Below are 14,139 nucleotides of genomic sequence, written 5' to 3'. Positions count from 1 at the left end.
TCACATATCACTCTTTGAGAAAAATACCATATGTTGTTTATTCCTGTTTTTTCTCCCAACGTGCAAAGGAGCGAGGTAACCTATCAGAATTCAGGTCAGCTGTGACGGATCCACCCTGACATGCTTTGTCAAACTGGATTGTGAAATCTCTCAACCTAAAGAACTTAAAATCATCTGTGTTTTTGCCCGAGGCTGGAACTTAATGTCATATCTGGGCTCATCTCGACTGAAGGCTGAACGTTAGAAAGTTTCAAACAAAGCAATTTGTTCCCTTGATCTCGGTTCAGTAGGTTGTACAAAGGATATTAGAGCAAAATGTGGGTTTTGAATTTGTTTAAGCAGGGAGTGGTGGCTCCTCTTTGAGAAAATTCTGGATCTGATGAAACAATGCATGGAGATTCTGTTGATCTTTCCTTTTGTTTCCACTGGCGCAGACACCTGGGAAAAGCCTCTCACCTGCCCTTCATGTCTGTTTGCATGAGGCAACCTTTCCAGTCAACAGCACTTTCATCAGTTACGGGAACAGGACTGTCCCTTTCTTAACATGTCATGGTTGTGAGGGAGACCCACAACAGGTGCCAGCATGAGCACAAACAAACCTCACCTGGAAATGGGCGGAGTGTTTTTGTGGTGAGAGAGATCAGCGTGTGTGTGTGTGTGTGTGTGTGTGTGTGTGTGTGTGTGTGTGTGTGTGTGTGTGTTCAGGAAGAATCCATCATTGGTTTGGAGCATTAAATAAAATGCATGAAAAAGCATAAAATGTAGGGACACATCTTTAAACACCAAAGTCAGAGACTCAGTAGAGTAACCACGGCACAACATGCAGCGTGCGAATGTGTGTCTGAATGGCTGCGTCACAGGCGCCCTGTCCCGGCCTGTGTGTAACACGCCGTCGCTCATCACTACCTTTCATTTAAGATGACTCACCCTCCTCCAACCGCCCCCCTTGCAGCAGGGAGAACGGGATCAGCTGCCCACGGACTGTGGGCTGCCTAGTGATGTCTTACGTTGCATAATTCATTTAAGTGCTCATTATGTTTACTCCTCTCTGTCGTATTAAGAGAAATGAGTCATTGAGAATTTTTCGTGTGAAAGCTGATTTTTGTTGATTTGTGTTTTGAATAGAGTGTATGTGTCATTTTGTTAGGTGTGTGTGTTAGCTGTTTTTATTGGTCCTCTACAGAGAGGATAGATGGGCTAATGATGCTCTCAATCTTTCTGACCCCAGTCTCCTCCTTCCCTGACCTGGACACAAGCCAGCTATAAATCCTTGGATTGTGGTCACATTGTCCTCTCCCTCTCTCCAATTCAGCCTCCTCCAGCTTCCTCAAACCTCCGTTCCCCCAATCTCTTCCCACTTCCCCTGTCACTATAGTAACCTTAATTTTATTTACATCTGCAGCCAATGCTCCAGCTCTTTGTTGGCAACCATTGTGGCTGAGGGGGTGACCACCAGCAGCCCTTTGCGCTGCCACTGCAAAGTGCTCTTGCTGGGTTTAGTCTGGGTAGGAAGCAGGCAGGCTCAGATTTGCGTGTAAACAGACCAAGCCGAGGAACGGACTTCCACTGTGCCAGGGTCAGAGATGGACCCGCTGTCGGTTTTGATCGAGTAAATCCTCTGCTTGGCTTGGCAGTGGGATCTTTCTTTCGACTTTTTCAGCCAGGCTTTTTAACAAGATTTGAGGGGGGATTTACCCTCCGGGAGATTTATGGCAATTAGCAGGCTCTTATCCAAAGATGCTTATGCGTATCCACATTAGGAATGGCGCAAGTACTACACTCAACCATTTGAACCAGGGGCGACATGAAGCTTTCTTTAGTTTAATTACCAGCTTGCTTCTGTCTGTCAAATCTTTAAGTTTCATAAGAGCCAAAAAAACATTATTATACGACATAATGGCACAATGGATGCAAAGTTTGGCTCTGCAAGAAAGTATGCCCACATGCAGGGTTAGTGCTAGCACACTATTCCCATGGCAAACTAAATGAGTGGGGCGCATTTCCTCCCCCAAACCTTGTTCATCTTAATTGTGGTTTCCATAGGCAGCTATTATGGTGCTGGTAAATTGCTCTGTAATCAGGGTGTAGGGCCACCCTGATCATACACCATACATGTGATGGATGAAAGCGCTAAACAAAGTTCCCCTTTTTTTCCTATGACCTGTTTGTGTTTTGTTGGCTATGACTTTGAACTTAAGTTCGATGGGGGATGTCGCCTCGTAAAAGTTGTCATTTTCTTTTTTTGACTTTCCTTTTCTTGTTCTGTCTCTGCCTTTGTTCTCCGCTGTTTGCGCTTTTCCCTCCAATTCTGTCTCTTTGTAAAGAACGACAGTCTTTAATCATAGTTTTGTTTCAGGGGAATGATGTATATGTTGTAGCAAAGTCAGTGTTTTCTGTTATGCAACATTTCAGTTGTGACTCTCAGGCCGTACAGAGAGAGGGTCCTTATTGCTTCTGATTTAACACCTATTGTGATTAAAACGGGAAAAAAAACTAGACCATTCCCAAATTCCGAAAGTGACAGTCTCCATTGTATTGTGCATTTTCAAGACACAAAGACTGTGACTATCTTGGGATACTTGTCAACAGGCGGAACCGCAACAATATGAACGTTGGAGGGGCCAGGAAAGACGAAAGATTGTGGTGGGTGGAGAAGCAGGACCAGGACTGAGAGGAGAAGGAGGGGGGTGTTTGAGACATTTTTTGAGGTCTTTGTTGCTTTCTTTAGTGGGTGTTTATGCTAGTGGTAACGAGCTGCAGCGTGGCCTGCCGGGCGGCCGACTGGCTGGAGAGTGATGGGTGTTGACGTTGGCCTGAGAGGTTATTGCTCCAACCCCTGCCCCTGTCCTACAATTAGGTATTGGTTCACTTACTTGCACACAGTGTCACTGACACTGACTCATGTCTTATTCAAGAAAGATAGAGTGTTTACATTGCAGCTTTACAAATCTGTCCTTGAATATCCCTGTGCTGGTGTACCCATGAATAAATTAAATATCTGTCTGTGTTTACCACCAGTTATAAATATACAAGCCACAACAACACAAAGACAATACATTGGGAGATTTTACTGCAGACATTTTGGCAAGACATAGCAGCAGAAGCACAGGTGTGGTGAATATTCTTAATCAGGGCTGCATTACAGTCAGGTGTTAACTTCCATGACCCTGGTATTGTGCATGCTGGCTCATTGGCATAGCTTAATGAATCACCTTAATGGAACAGAGAAATTATTAAAGAAATAGCTAGCATAGCTGAGCACAAAGACTGGAAACGGTGAAACAACTAGCCTTACTCCGTTACCAAAATCCCCCTACCAGCACCTCTAAAGCTCACCAGTTAACTCATCTCATTAACATATCTCATTTTGTTTATTAACTACAGAATACAAAGTGCAAAACTGACAATTTAGGTTACGTATCAGACTATTTCTAGGCAACACCCAGTTACTTCTTTTCCTGACATCAGACAGAAAAGTCAACTACACTCCTTTTCCATCTGAAGTCTGACTTTGCATTCCAATCCCACAATTTCTGTGGAGGAGTGGGATTGGATTTTCCCTAACTAACAACTAGAGACCAATGTAGCCATCTGAATGCTACATCATTTTAAGTCCACACTCATGCATAGTCATGGCAACATACTTGTTATGTCAGAGTTTTAAGAGTGGACCGGAGCAAACTTTCGATGTTGGGCAATATTGTGAAGACATGGCGATTTAGAACAGCACTGATAGCCACGTCTTTCTTGTCTATAGTGCTCGCCATTGTTGTTCTTTTCCTAATTAGTTCCGGCGCAACATTTGTCAATGCTTGACAACGGCGTAAGTCCTGCCTGTAGCACTGATTGCCGAAATGTTAATCCCACACAGCACTCATCTGATTGTTTTATGTTTGAACAGAGAAACTTCTGTTTTAGGTACAGTGCCAGACAACTTGGTGGTGTGGGCAGATTTCAAGGTCTAGACCTAGGCAAGTAACTTCCTAGAGTCTCGCTGGTTGCTGAGACAGGAAATACAATTCTGAATCAATCTGACAGAGCCGGGCTAGCTGTATCCCCCTTTTTCAAGTCTTTGTGGTAGGGTAAGCTAACCGGCTTCTGGCTACAGTCTTATTTAATGGACAGATATGAGAGTGTCATCAGTCTTGTTAACTAACTCTGCCAGACTGCAAATATGCCTATTTAGCAAAATGTAGGACTTTAAAATTATTAATTGCACCCATGCTTTTTCTACCGTGACAAGATTTCACCTGTATCAGATTGGTTTCCATTGCAATGGAAACCAATGTGATACAGGTGAACATGTTTACATGGGTCATTATCCTGGATAATACTGCAATTTATTATCTAGGTTTCCCCTCTATCAGGATGTAAGCTCTCTGTGTTATTAATATATGTGCTGCTAACCTACTGAAGAATCCTAAATTTTAAGGGAATGTCAGCCTGCAAGGAGGCATGGCCCTGTGTGGAAGAACTGCATGTTAAACTTAACTTTAATGAACAGTGGTAAAAGAGGACAGCCCACATGTTTGATGCTGAGAAGTCTGACAGGGAAATGTAAATTATGTTTCTGGTCGCAAACTCAGTGACCCAGACAACCAGTTTTTCAGTTATTTTTCCACGCCCTGAGCTTAAGCAACAACTATTTTTGGTGATGCAGGTTAGCAAAGACAGTAATGTGCCTGCAGCAGTCTGTTTTATCTGTCTCTCTCACTCTGTCTTGTTTTTCCTCTACCCTGTGATCTGTTTAGAACCATCATGTATCATGTCACGTGACATGCTCTGATCTGCTTCACCTGCAGACGTCACCTCTCACCTTGCTTCAGTCAATATCAACCAAGCTGTTTATACCCCCTCCAATACCCCCTAAACTTGAAATCTGAAAGGTTACCAGCAATGTGAGGTTGTTTGCTGCTAGAGATGAGGATTAACTGAGCCCAGAGGCTGGCACTCATAGTTGCTGATGTGCTTCAACCACGACAGCCCGCGAACCTTGACCCCCTTTTCTCTCATCAGTCATCGTCCATCACCCCGTAAGAGACAGAGCTGCTTTTGTCTGCCTGTGCAGGGACTAACAGCTCAGCTGCTTTTTTCCTCACTTAGAAAGCCCACTCGGGACACGTCACTGCCATTTTGTAGTCTGTTTTTAAGATTAGGGTACATGATGTGAAACACTCTTTGTTAGCTGGAGGAAGCAATGATAAGATTAAAACATGGGTGGCACAGGGTCGCAACCAGTTGAGCTGTCAGAGATATTTATTCTCAGTATCCAAAGCTATCTCCTGTTCAGTTTCACTTGATGCAGGAATATCTTGGAAATAACTGCCAATAGAGAGAAGAGTCTCATAGAAAGCTGTAATGTTCTATACTGTTCTCAGATGAGGACACAACATGCTTGATGGAGAGATGTAGATCATCATTGTGTAACTCTTATCTCCAGTTCCCACTGGAAGAGCCAGTCCAGTGTGTGTGTACAGGCTTTGTTGCCCTGTGAAGTCATGCATTAGAGGATAGCTTAGCAGTCGCCGAGAGGAGCTTTTTCTTTCTTTCTAATTACAGCACGGCCTGGTCCAGCCAGGGACCATTGTGCCAGGGCGCTGTGAATTCCCACAATGGAGCTGCTCAGCGGAGAACAATGAGTCAAATTCCTGACCGTTCCCCGCAGGTTCAGAGGCCGGGCTGACAAATAAAGACAGCAGAGTTACAGTGGCTTTGCTATTCTACACCCAGTAGCTTTCCCACTGGCCACCCCAGTGGGGATATTGGTTTTTGTTTGTGTGTGTGTTTGTGTGTGTGTGTCCCTGTTTATGTGTGTGCGTCACAGGGTGGCTACAGCTCCCGCTGGGAGCACAGGGAGGGGTTGAAAGATGGGGGAGGTGAAGAGGAGGGAGCTTGTTCTTTCTGTAGGAGGTGAAAGACTCTTCGTGCTTTTCTAGTGTAATAGAACCCCTGAGAACGAAAAGTTGGCAACCTAAAGCCGCATTGAAGGCATTGTTGATCAGAATTGATCATAGATCAGACAGAGCGCTGAACTTGTGTAAGATTTCATGTACAAACCTGTTCTAATTACTTTTTCAACATAGAAACACGAGTCTCGGGCTTGGCCACATTAAACACAATCTGCCGTTTTTATGCGTCTGTACAGATGGGAAATGTTGAGATTGCGACAAGAATAGCCCAGCCATTTGCAGGCGGAAGGGTTCTGTTGTTTACATTGCCAGAAATGTCTTCTTACACAGCCTTTAAGTAGGCTGCAGAGCTCGAAGGCCTCCAACAGGGCCTGGCTGCACTTGTTGCATCCAGACTGGAATATCAGGGGTTGTTGCTTTCCCAGCTGTCCAAAATACGCCTGCGTGTGTGTGTGTGCGTACTAGCATGCGTCTATACACTGAATCTGTTGTGTTAGCAACCTGTTCTACACGTAATCATTGTTTACTGAATGGGAGATGGTGGGTGGTAACAGAGACCCCACACTGAACAGCAGATGCTGTACTGAGACACACATGCTGGCATTTACCACTCACCTCCTTCTCTGTGTTTATTGGGCACAGACTTTGACAGATTTCATTCAGACGCCCTCTTCTTCCTCATGCAGGGAAGGTCTTTTTTAGCCATATGTGAAAACTGGAACTATATTAAAATGCTTAACTTCTATCAGTTTGTCATGCACAGTGAAACTGTCAGGTGGTTCTTAATACAATTTTCATTAATTGATTTCTTGTTCCAACTATAAAATGTCAAAACAGTCCAAATGCTCCATCATTCCCTATATCCTAAGGTGATGTTGGCCCTGACACACCAAGCCAATGGTTGGCTGTTGGTCAATGTCGGGCCATTGGTGAGTGCTTTTCTCCCCAGTTATTGCAGTGTGTCCCGCACCAATGGCACTAGTCGGCCCTTGTCAGCTCTTTTTCAGCTGATTGCGCATGTTGAATTGAGTTGGAAATGGCAGAACCTGTTGGTGAATATAATCACTCTGATTGGCAGTTCAGCTGCAGTGCACAAGAAGAGAAACAAAAGCAAGTAAAGCACATAAACACGTGGGATTTTTTTTTGCTAGCCCACAGTTAATATCTTTTGTTCTTTCATCATCAGGTTGTGTTGTCATTGAGCTAACTGGCTAACTAGCATCTTGAATTCGTCCTATCGGTCTTGTGGTTTCCCTTTTTGAATGACCAAAACAGACTACAACTGCCTGCTGGTATGGGAAGTTATTTCCTCTCATTCAGGCACAGAACATACATGCTAGTTGGCAGTTGGCTGTAGTCTTTGTGGTGTGTCCAAGTCCAACCTTTTGGCTGAGACACAGGCAGTGTGCAGCGATGCAACAATTGCTTTCGCCCCGCCACTAGTTCTTTGATGTTGGTTTTGCGTGTCTGGGCCTTAACAGTCCATAATACAAAGATGTACAGCGAAATAAACTGTTTGTGTTTATTGGAACATTGCAGGACCATGCTTTCATGTGTGCTATTGTTAGTATAACTAGTCATGACATTTCAGTACTCTTTGTATCAACTTGTAATCACAGTGAAATTTGGAGGGCACTGGATGTTTGTCCAGCTATCGGGCGATGCGATGCATCTGACGTTGGTGCTTTGTGTCACACACACTTACTCTGGTTTGAGAACATTTGCCAAGTGGTTCACAGAGGCCATAAAAGTCCTCCAAAGCGTTTCATCCTGCGCAGGCTTTTGTAGAGCATTCACACAGTCCTCCCTTGTGCCTCCCCCTTTGCTCAATTCACAATAACATGACACTCTATCTTCTTTACTGGTTACTCTACCTTTAATGAAAATTGATAGTCTCGCACACACATGCACACCCCAGCTGCCATTGATCCAGGCCCAATAAATGTTTTATAAGCCCAACTGTAAGGACACCCCTCTTTTATTCACAAGGTGTCAATAGTTGAGTCCACAGGGAAAGACTGCAGTGCTACCTTCCTCTTAGGGCCCCTGAATTCAGTGGCAGAGTAATATATTTTCTTTGTAGCACACATTCATCCTTATCCTCAATCACTGGCAACACACAAGTGGTGGGTCTTTTCCTCTAATGAACGTAAACGCACTTACAATTGTTCCAATTCAAAGCTAATGTAGATCAGTTTGGACCCAGGAGTGACCTGGAATTTCTAGACTCTCAGAGGTTATACTTCTAGGATCAGGAATAGGATGTGTGGGAAGGAAAACACTTGCCAATGAATGGATGAAAGTGAGTGGCCTCACATTTATCGATTAGCAGGTGCAGATTCATTCCTCCCACATTTTCTTTCCAGACTGTTTTCCCATATCTAGTCCGTCTGTGTGGGTTTTATAGAACAAGAGAGCTAAAAAAAAAAAAAAACAACACAGTGTAAGCCTCAGCCAGTCTTATTGTAAACTGAACCACAAGTTCCCCTTCAGTCCTTTCTTCTGGTTGGTGAGGAGGGTGGCACCAGCCCACAGGAAATGCCTTTTTAACACAGCAGGAAGGAGAAAGGTTGCCCTCTCTGAGCCTGAGTCTTTGTTTTTGTCTGATGGCATTAAGAGACCGGCCCAGTGTTTGTGTTCGGCTTGTGATTGTGCTGTTGTGGGTTCAGGCCAGTACTCAGTCCCTCAAAGTCTTACAATGTGAAGCGGATTTCCTCGCTGTTGGCCAGTCAAGGGTTAAGCTCAAAATTCTCTGAAGTCTTCTGAATTAGCATGCCAAGGAATGAGAAAAATCCAATGAGCCTAACTGGACTTGACTTGTGTGGCGGCTAATGGTTAACAAGGCATGATGGAATTTCCCTTTGATTCAGTAGAGGTGAGTTGAGCTCTCACAGATATTTTCTCAAGGATTGAAAACACTGTCATAACTGAACTTTGATGCCATAATGGAATTTTAATGGCCTTGAAGGAAATCCTCTGTAGGTAGTGTGAGCCCAAGGGGCTCCACAATGCAGCATATCCCAATGTGTGGTGGTACTGTGATGTCAATTTCTACAATAAATGTGTCTCAAAGGGCTGCAGTACCAGAAAATCAGGGAATCATAATGCAAGTAACTTGGCTGCTGTTCTTTATTTGTTGCCAATGAATGAATTCAGGAAGGATTAGCACCGTACTGACGTCTGTTCATCCTAGGGCTGTAACCGAATCAGAATTTTAAGGTTTGGATAACATTTAGGTGTACATACCAAGATTCAACTATTCGCTCCCTGTTTTTAGCATGCACTGCATGCATAACAGTGCCTCTTTTAGGAAGATGGTCCTGCCTACTTCAAACCAGTGAGGAGAGAACATAGAGCATAAAAGAAACAAAAATCTCTAACATAAAATAATCAATACTGTACTAACTTTGGCAAAAAAAACATGTTTGTTTTCAGGTTGAACATGTACGTGCGCTGATACATGTAACATGTTGAAGCAGTATGTACAGTGTGTACTTTTTATGTATCCTGATGCTCTGATATTTGCAATCTAATCTTGTTTGGTTAGCATTTCACTACCACGATCCACACACACACTCACACATATACAGTATCACCTGCTTTGCATACTCTGTGCAACACATGTACAGACAGAGTGTCACAGAGGCATGAAGACATGAGGTGCCAATCACAAAAATGGCTCAGTGACCACGGAACACACCCTGTAGGTCTTCATTCATATCTACACGCCCTACATTTTATATGGATGCAGTTATCAACTGTTGAGTTACACGTTCCTTTAAGAGTAAAGCTTTCTATGACTTGAATATCAAACTGAAATTGGATCGGCCAGACCCTCACACTGAAGAGTATTACTTGTGAGGGAGAGTGTGAGGCACGGTTAGAGGGAGTCGAGTGTGTCTTTCAGCTGACAGGTCTTTTAGAAAACGGGGCACAGGGCCATGTATCTGCAGCTGCCCCCTCTCTGTGCGCTCTTTGATGGGGAGAAAGACGGCGTTTACTTCTACACCCACAGCTACACAAACACACAAAGGCTTGTTTTTAAACTATCTGGTCTTAACACCACTTAAAGATCCGCTGAGCCACACATTGCGTGCATAGGGAGGGTGTGTTTATGAGTTTGTTTCTCGTCAATATTACTTATTCTACAGAATCAGAAAAGCCTACATCACACATGTGTGAGTTACATCCTGGTATGACCAGAGCAGTTGGTAGTGTAACGGTCACTCATTTGTTATTGCTGCTCTAAATAGTAGCAAGGGGACGCCCCTGACACTGGCCCGTTTATTGAAACACACACACACCCATACACTCACAAATATAGCCTTCCATTGTTTAACCAGCCCAACAGACTTAAAGGTCTCAACTGTTACTCTGTTAATGGTGTGTTTGTCTAGCAAAGATAGCAGTCCCACCTGTTTTTAGGGCACATGCTAATAAAGATACAGTAGTTCGGCTGAATTCTATTTTTGGTTTTCCATTGGGGCATAAAGATCTTGAAAATGACAGTTGAACTGAACCTTTCTGAAGTAGCAGACTGTTGTGTATTTTCAATGTTTGTCTAATGAGTCCCTCTGTTTGCTTTGTTCATCTTCTGTGTCCAGGTCTGGACGACAGCCTGCAGCAATATGTGAGCAACTTTGAGCGGGAGAAGATCAGTGGGGAGCAGCTACTGAAGATCACACATCAAGACCTGGAGGAGCTTGGTGTGGCCAGGATTGGACACCAGGAACTGGTGCTGGAGGCTGTCGATTTACTCTGTGCTCTGGTCAGTCGATCTCTGTTACCAGTGTGTGTGTGTGTGTGGCTAATGTGATGTGTATCTAGATACAGTGCATGACCGTGGGATGGAACTGTATCTTCAGGAAGGATTTGCTACAAAGCAGGGGCTCTCTTTTGGTCATTGTCCCTCCCCCCCTCGCTCTCAGTGTTCACATTCACTAAAACCCAGCCTGTAGTTTCTGGTTCGGCAGCTAAAGGACCCAGCGATGCAGAAAGGCTCTTCATTTCTCACACAGCTCAGCAGGGTGCAAAGGCACAACAACACACGAAGCAAGCACGAGGACATTGGGGAACAGCAGTGTCACTCAAGAGGAGGAGAGATGGATCTAAGTGGCCTTGGGCTCGATTTGGCAGTTAGACACTTGGAGGTTACTAGAGGCAGTTAATGGTAATCACACAGCGACAATTAACAGTTTGATCTGTTCAATAGATAAGACCTCTCTCCCCATTCTCCTTTAAATCTTTAGTCTTCTTCACTCACAAAATACATAGACACACAAGGAACTTCTCTCTTAAACAAACAGAAATGTCAGGCAAGTCATTCTTACTGCCGCAACCATTGACTCACCTGAGCCATCTTTCTTGGTTCATTTATAGCTCCCCCCGTTTGGCTCCTCTTAGTCACTCTGGGAGCGAACCAGCTGCCCCTTTGTCAATCATCATAGCTTCCAGAAGCACTGCCAGCAAAAATATATCTGCATACAACCAGTGAGCACGAAAAGAGTGATGAAAAGCATCCATGCTCCAACTGAAAGAGAACCAGGTTTCCAGCAGATGGGATCGATTTGGAGTTTTATCACTTCCTGTGCCATAAACGTCCCAGATTGTGGTCCCTGTGTTTTGATCAGTGTCAGCATTTCTGCCTTTATACTCTCTTAAAACGCTTTACATTAATCGTTCGGGGCATAGTTATTTTTACCCTGCAGAAACAAAAAAGTTCATTCTCCTCTCTCCCAAATGAGGCGACATTTTGCATCAATGCTGATCTGAAAGCTGTGGGTCAGATTGCTGAAGATTAATGCATTTTATGATTCTAAAAGATGTGATTTCTTTATCAGTCATCTGCCACCTCAGCACACTGAAGCTGTGCGCGTCGCCTGTGTGAAGCAAGCACATGTGCGATTTAGTGTGCGGTTAGAAACAACTGTCGTCATTTGGCATGCATCATTCCATGGCTCCTTTGTGTTAGGGGTCACATGTTGAGCTAGTAGTTTACATGGCAGCTTGTAGTTACAATCTCGAAATCTATGCCTGGAGATTCTTCGAGGACCAAGTTGTAGAGATTTAACTGGGGCAAGGTAAGGCCCAGACACACCAAACCAACGTCAAAGAACTAGTGGCAATGAAGGTCAACTGTTTGGTTGCCTCATGTTGCCTTTGTCTCAGCCCAAAAGTTGTACTTGAACACAGCGCAAAGACAACAGCCAATGGCCAACTAGCACATATGTTCTGTGCCTGCGTGAGAGGTAATAACTCTCCATGGTCCAGGATGCACAGCAGAACCTAGGGCAATAGACGCTCACCATTGACCTAACACTGACCGACGGCCGATCATCTGCTTGATGTGTCAGGGCCCTTAGAAAAAGCTAAGCTAGGCAAGCTGTTCTTTACCTGTTAACAGTATGCCTTTACCTGTGGACACCTGGAAGCACTCGGCACATATAGTCCACGGTTGCCTTTTTTGTTTTGATAGATTTACTCATCACAGAATATGTACCATATGGTCCATCCTGTGGTCCATAACCTCTTATACCATCATAGTAATCAGGCCCAGATTTTTGTTCACCCCTAGAGCCTTGACATCATGGCAGTGAAATCTTAAGCCATTTTCCTCTTGAGCGGCTTCATAAATTTGGCCCACAAAGTGCTTCCTCAGCATGGTTTTGTTATTTTAAGTAGACCCTTTTCCTTGCATGTGATCTTTATCATCCTTCTCAGAATGTGCTGCTAGTTTGTAAGAGAGTGCCTGTGTGTGTGTGTTTGCATGCGTGATGGAGTATTCGGCACACTGTATTTATTCCCTCCTTCTCTGTCCTTTGGAACTTAAGACCAGGAATGCTGGACTCTGAGCAACCTCTCACCTTTCACTGTAGCAGTCCGGCTAAATGTCTTTTGTCTGTAAGGGGTTTCCTTATTAAGAATGAGGCCTCGGCCTTCCACAGACCCCGTGGGAGGAAGTGAGGCCCCCGATTCAATTAGCTTTAACTGAGTCAAGGTCACTGCTACCAACAGGAACGCAGGCCACCAGCACCCAAAACCCCCACAAGCTCTCACACTCTCCCCAGACTTTCTGTCTTTTTGTTTACTGTTAGGTCAGACACTTCCTGTTGCTGCAGCCACATTCATCCTTGAGACACTCTGCTGCAAGGCTTTGCTCTTGAACTTTAAATGTAAAAGCATGTACAGACATAATAGAGATTTTCATATTTCAGGGACCTGAGCTGTCCTGTCAGCAGGTTCAAACCTATATCATGATGATCAATGACCTAACATAAAGCCCTTTAGGAAATATCAATACTCATGCTCCTCCTCCCCCTCTAAGCTATCAAGAGCAAACTGCTGTCTAGGGACAAAGAGAGAACGTTTAAATTAATTTTACTGGACTTCTCTGAGCTGTGATGGCTTCTGCAGAGGCGATGTTGAAACCCAACACTTCTTTATTTGTTCTCAGGCCCCAGCGACCCAATCAAGGCCAGCATCACATGATAATCACGCACAAATTAACAGTCTTCAGCAGCCATGGCACATTGTAGCAACAGACACAAACATGCGCACACTCTAGGCTTCAGACATTTGTATCTTTTATAGTCAAGTCAGATCCATGTAATGCCTGCAGCGAGGGCAGGAAGTGCTGTGTTATGATAGCCGTTCTCCATTTCTCCCGAGGACACTTATACCAGTATATAGTCTCTTCAAAGAGCCCCAACTAGGGTCTACACAAAAAAGCCTCTGCCATCTTTATTCTAGATTAACTGAATGTCTATAAAAAGGCACCGAAGAAATGTAAATTTGGCTTAAACTGTTGTTATGGGAATGAAAAATTGCATTTTACTGGAAGCACAGATTTTCGCTCAGACATGGTTTTTAGCTCAGCTGGCAGTGTGGGACAAAAGCTCGCTGGACATCTGTGGGCCAGTTAGAACTGCTGTGACTGTGTGATTAGCCTGCTAATGAAAAAGCCAGGAGATGTTTGATCTAGAAAACGCACTGCCTTTGTGCTACAGTTCTACTTTCACTGTGTGGATGACTGAATGAGAAACCAAACCATTAAATGATTTATTTCCCTTTCCCCCCATATATTCACTAAGTATGTTTTCTTATCTTTTATGATGTTTTAACAATTCATTTCATGTCAAGTGTGCAGTGAGTAAGGCTGCCTACAGCTACTGTTTAACTAGTCCAATTATTCCAGTGATTCCTCGAATGACACAAGTGGAATGATTTGTAT

General features: G+C 44.1%; 1 protein-coding gene across 2 annotated transcripts in view; it reads left to right on the top strand.

The window, feature by feature from the left end:
* The window catches only part of LOC125900765 (connector enhancer of kinase suppressor of ras 3-like), a 56,334-nt gene that overhangs the window by 6,656 nt on the left and 35,539 nt on the right, over nucleotides 1-14,139 (top strand). For both annotated transcript variants that reach the window (XM_049595977.1, XM_049595978.1), the window contains exon 2: nucleotides 10,514-10,677. In XM_049595977.1, coding sequence (XP_049451934.1) covers nucleotides 10,514-10,677 — 164 coding nt within the window. The remainder of the gene's footprint in view (nucleotides 1-10,513; nucleotides 10,678-14,139) is intronic.

The sequence above is a fragment of the Epinephelus fuscoguttatus genome, linkage group LG14 (genome assembly GCF_011397635.1).
Source record: "Epinephelus fuscoguttatus linkage group LG14, E.fuscoguttatus.final_Chr_v1".
Taxonomy (NCBI): domain Eukaryota; kingdom Metazoa; phylum Chordata; class Actinopteri; order Perciformes; family Serranidae; genus Epinephelus; species Epinephelus fuscoguttatus.
This window is presented reverse-complemented; position numbering and strand designations above follow the sequence as displayed.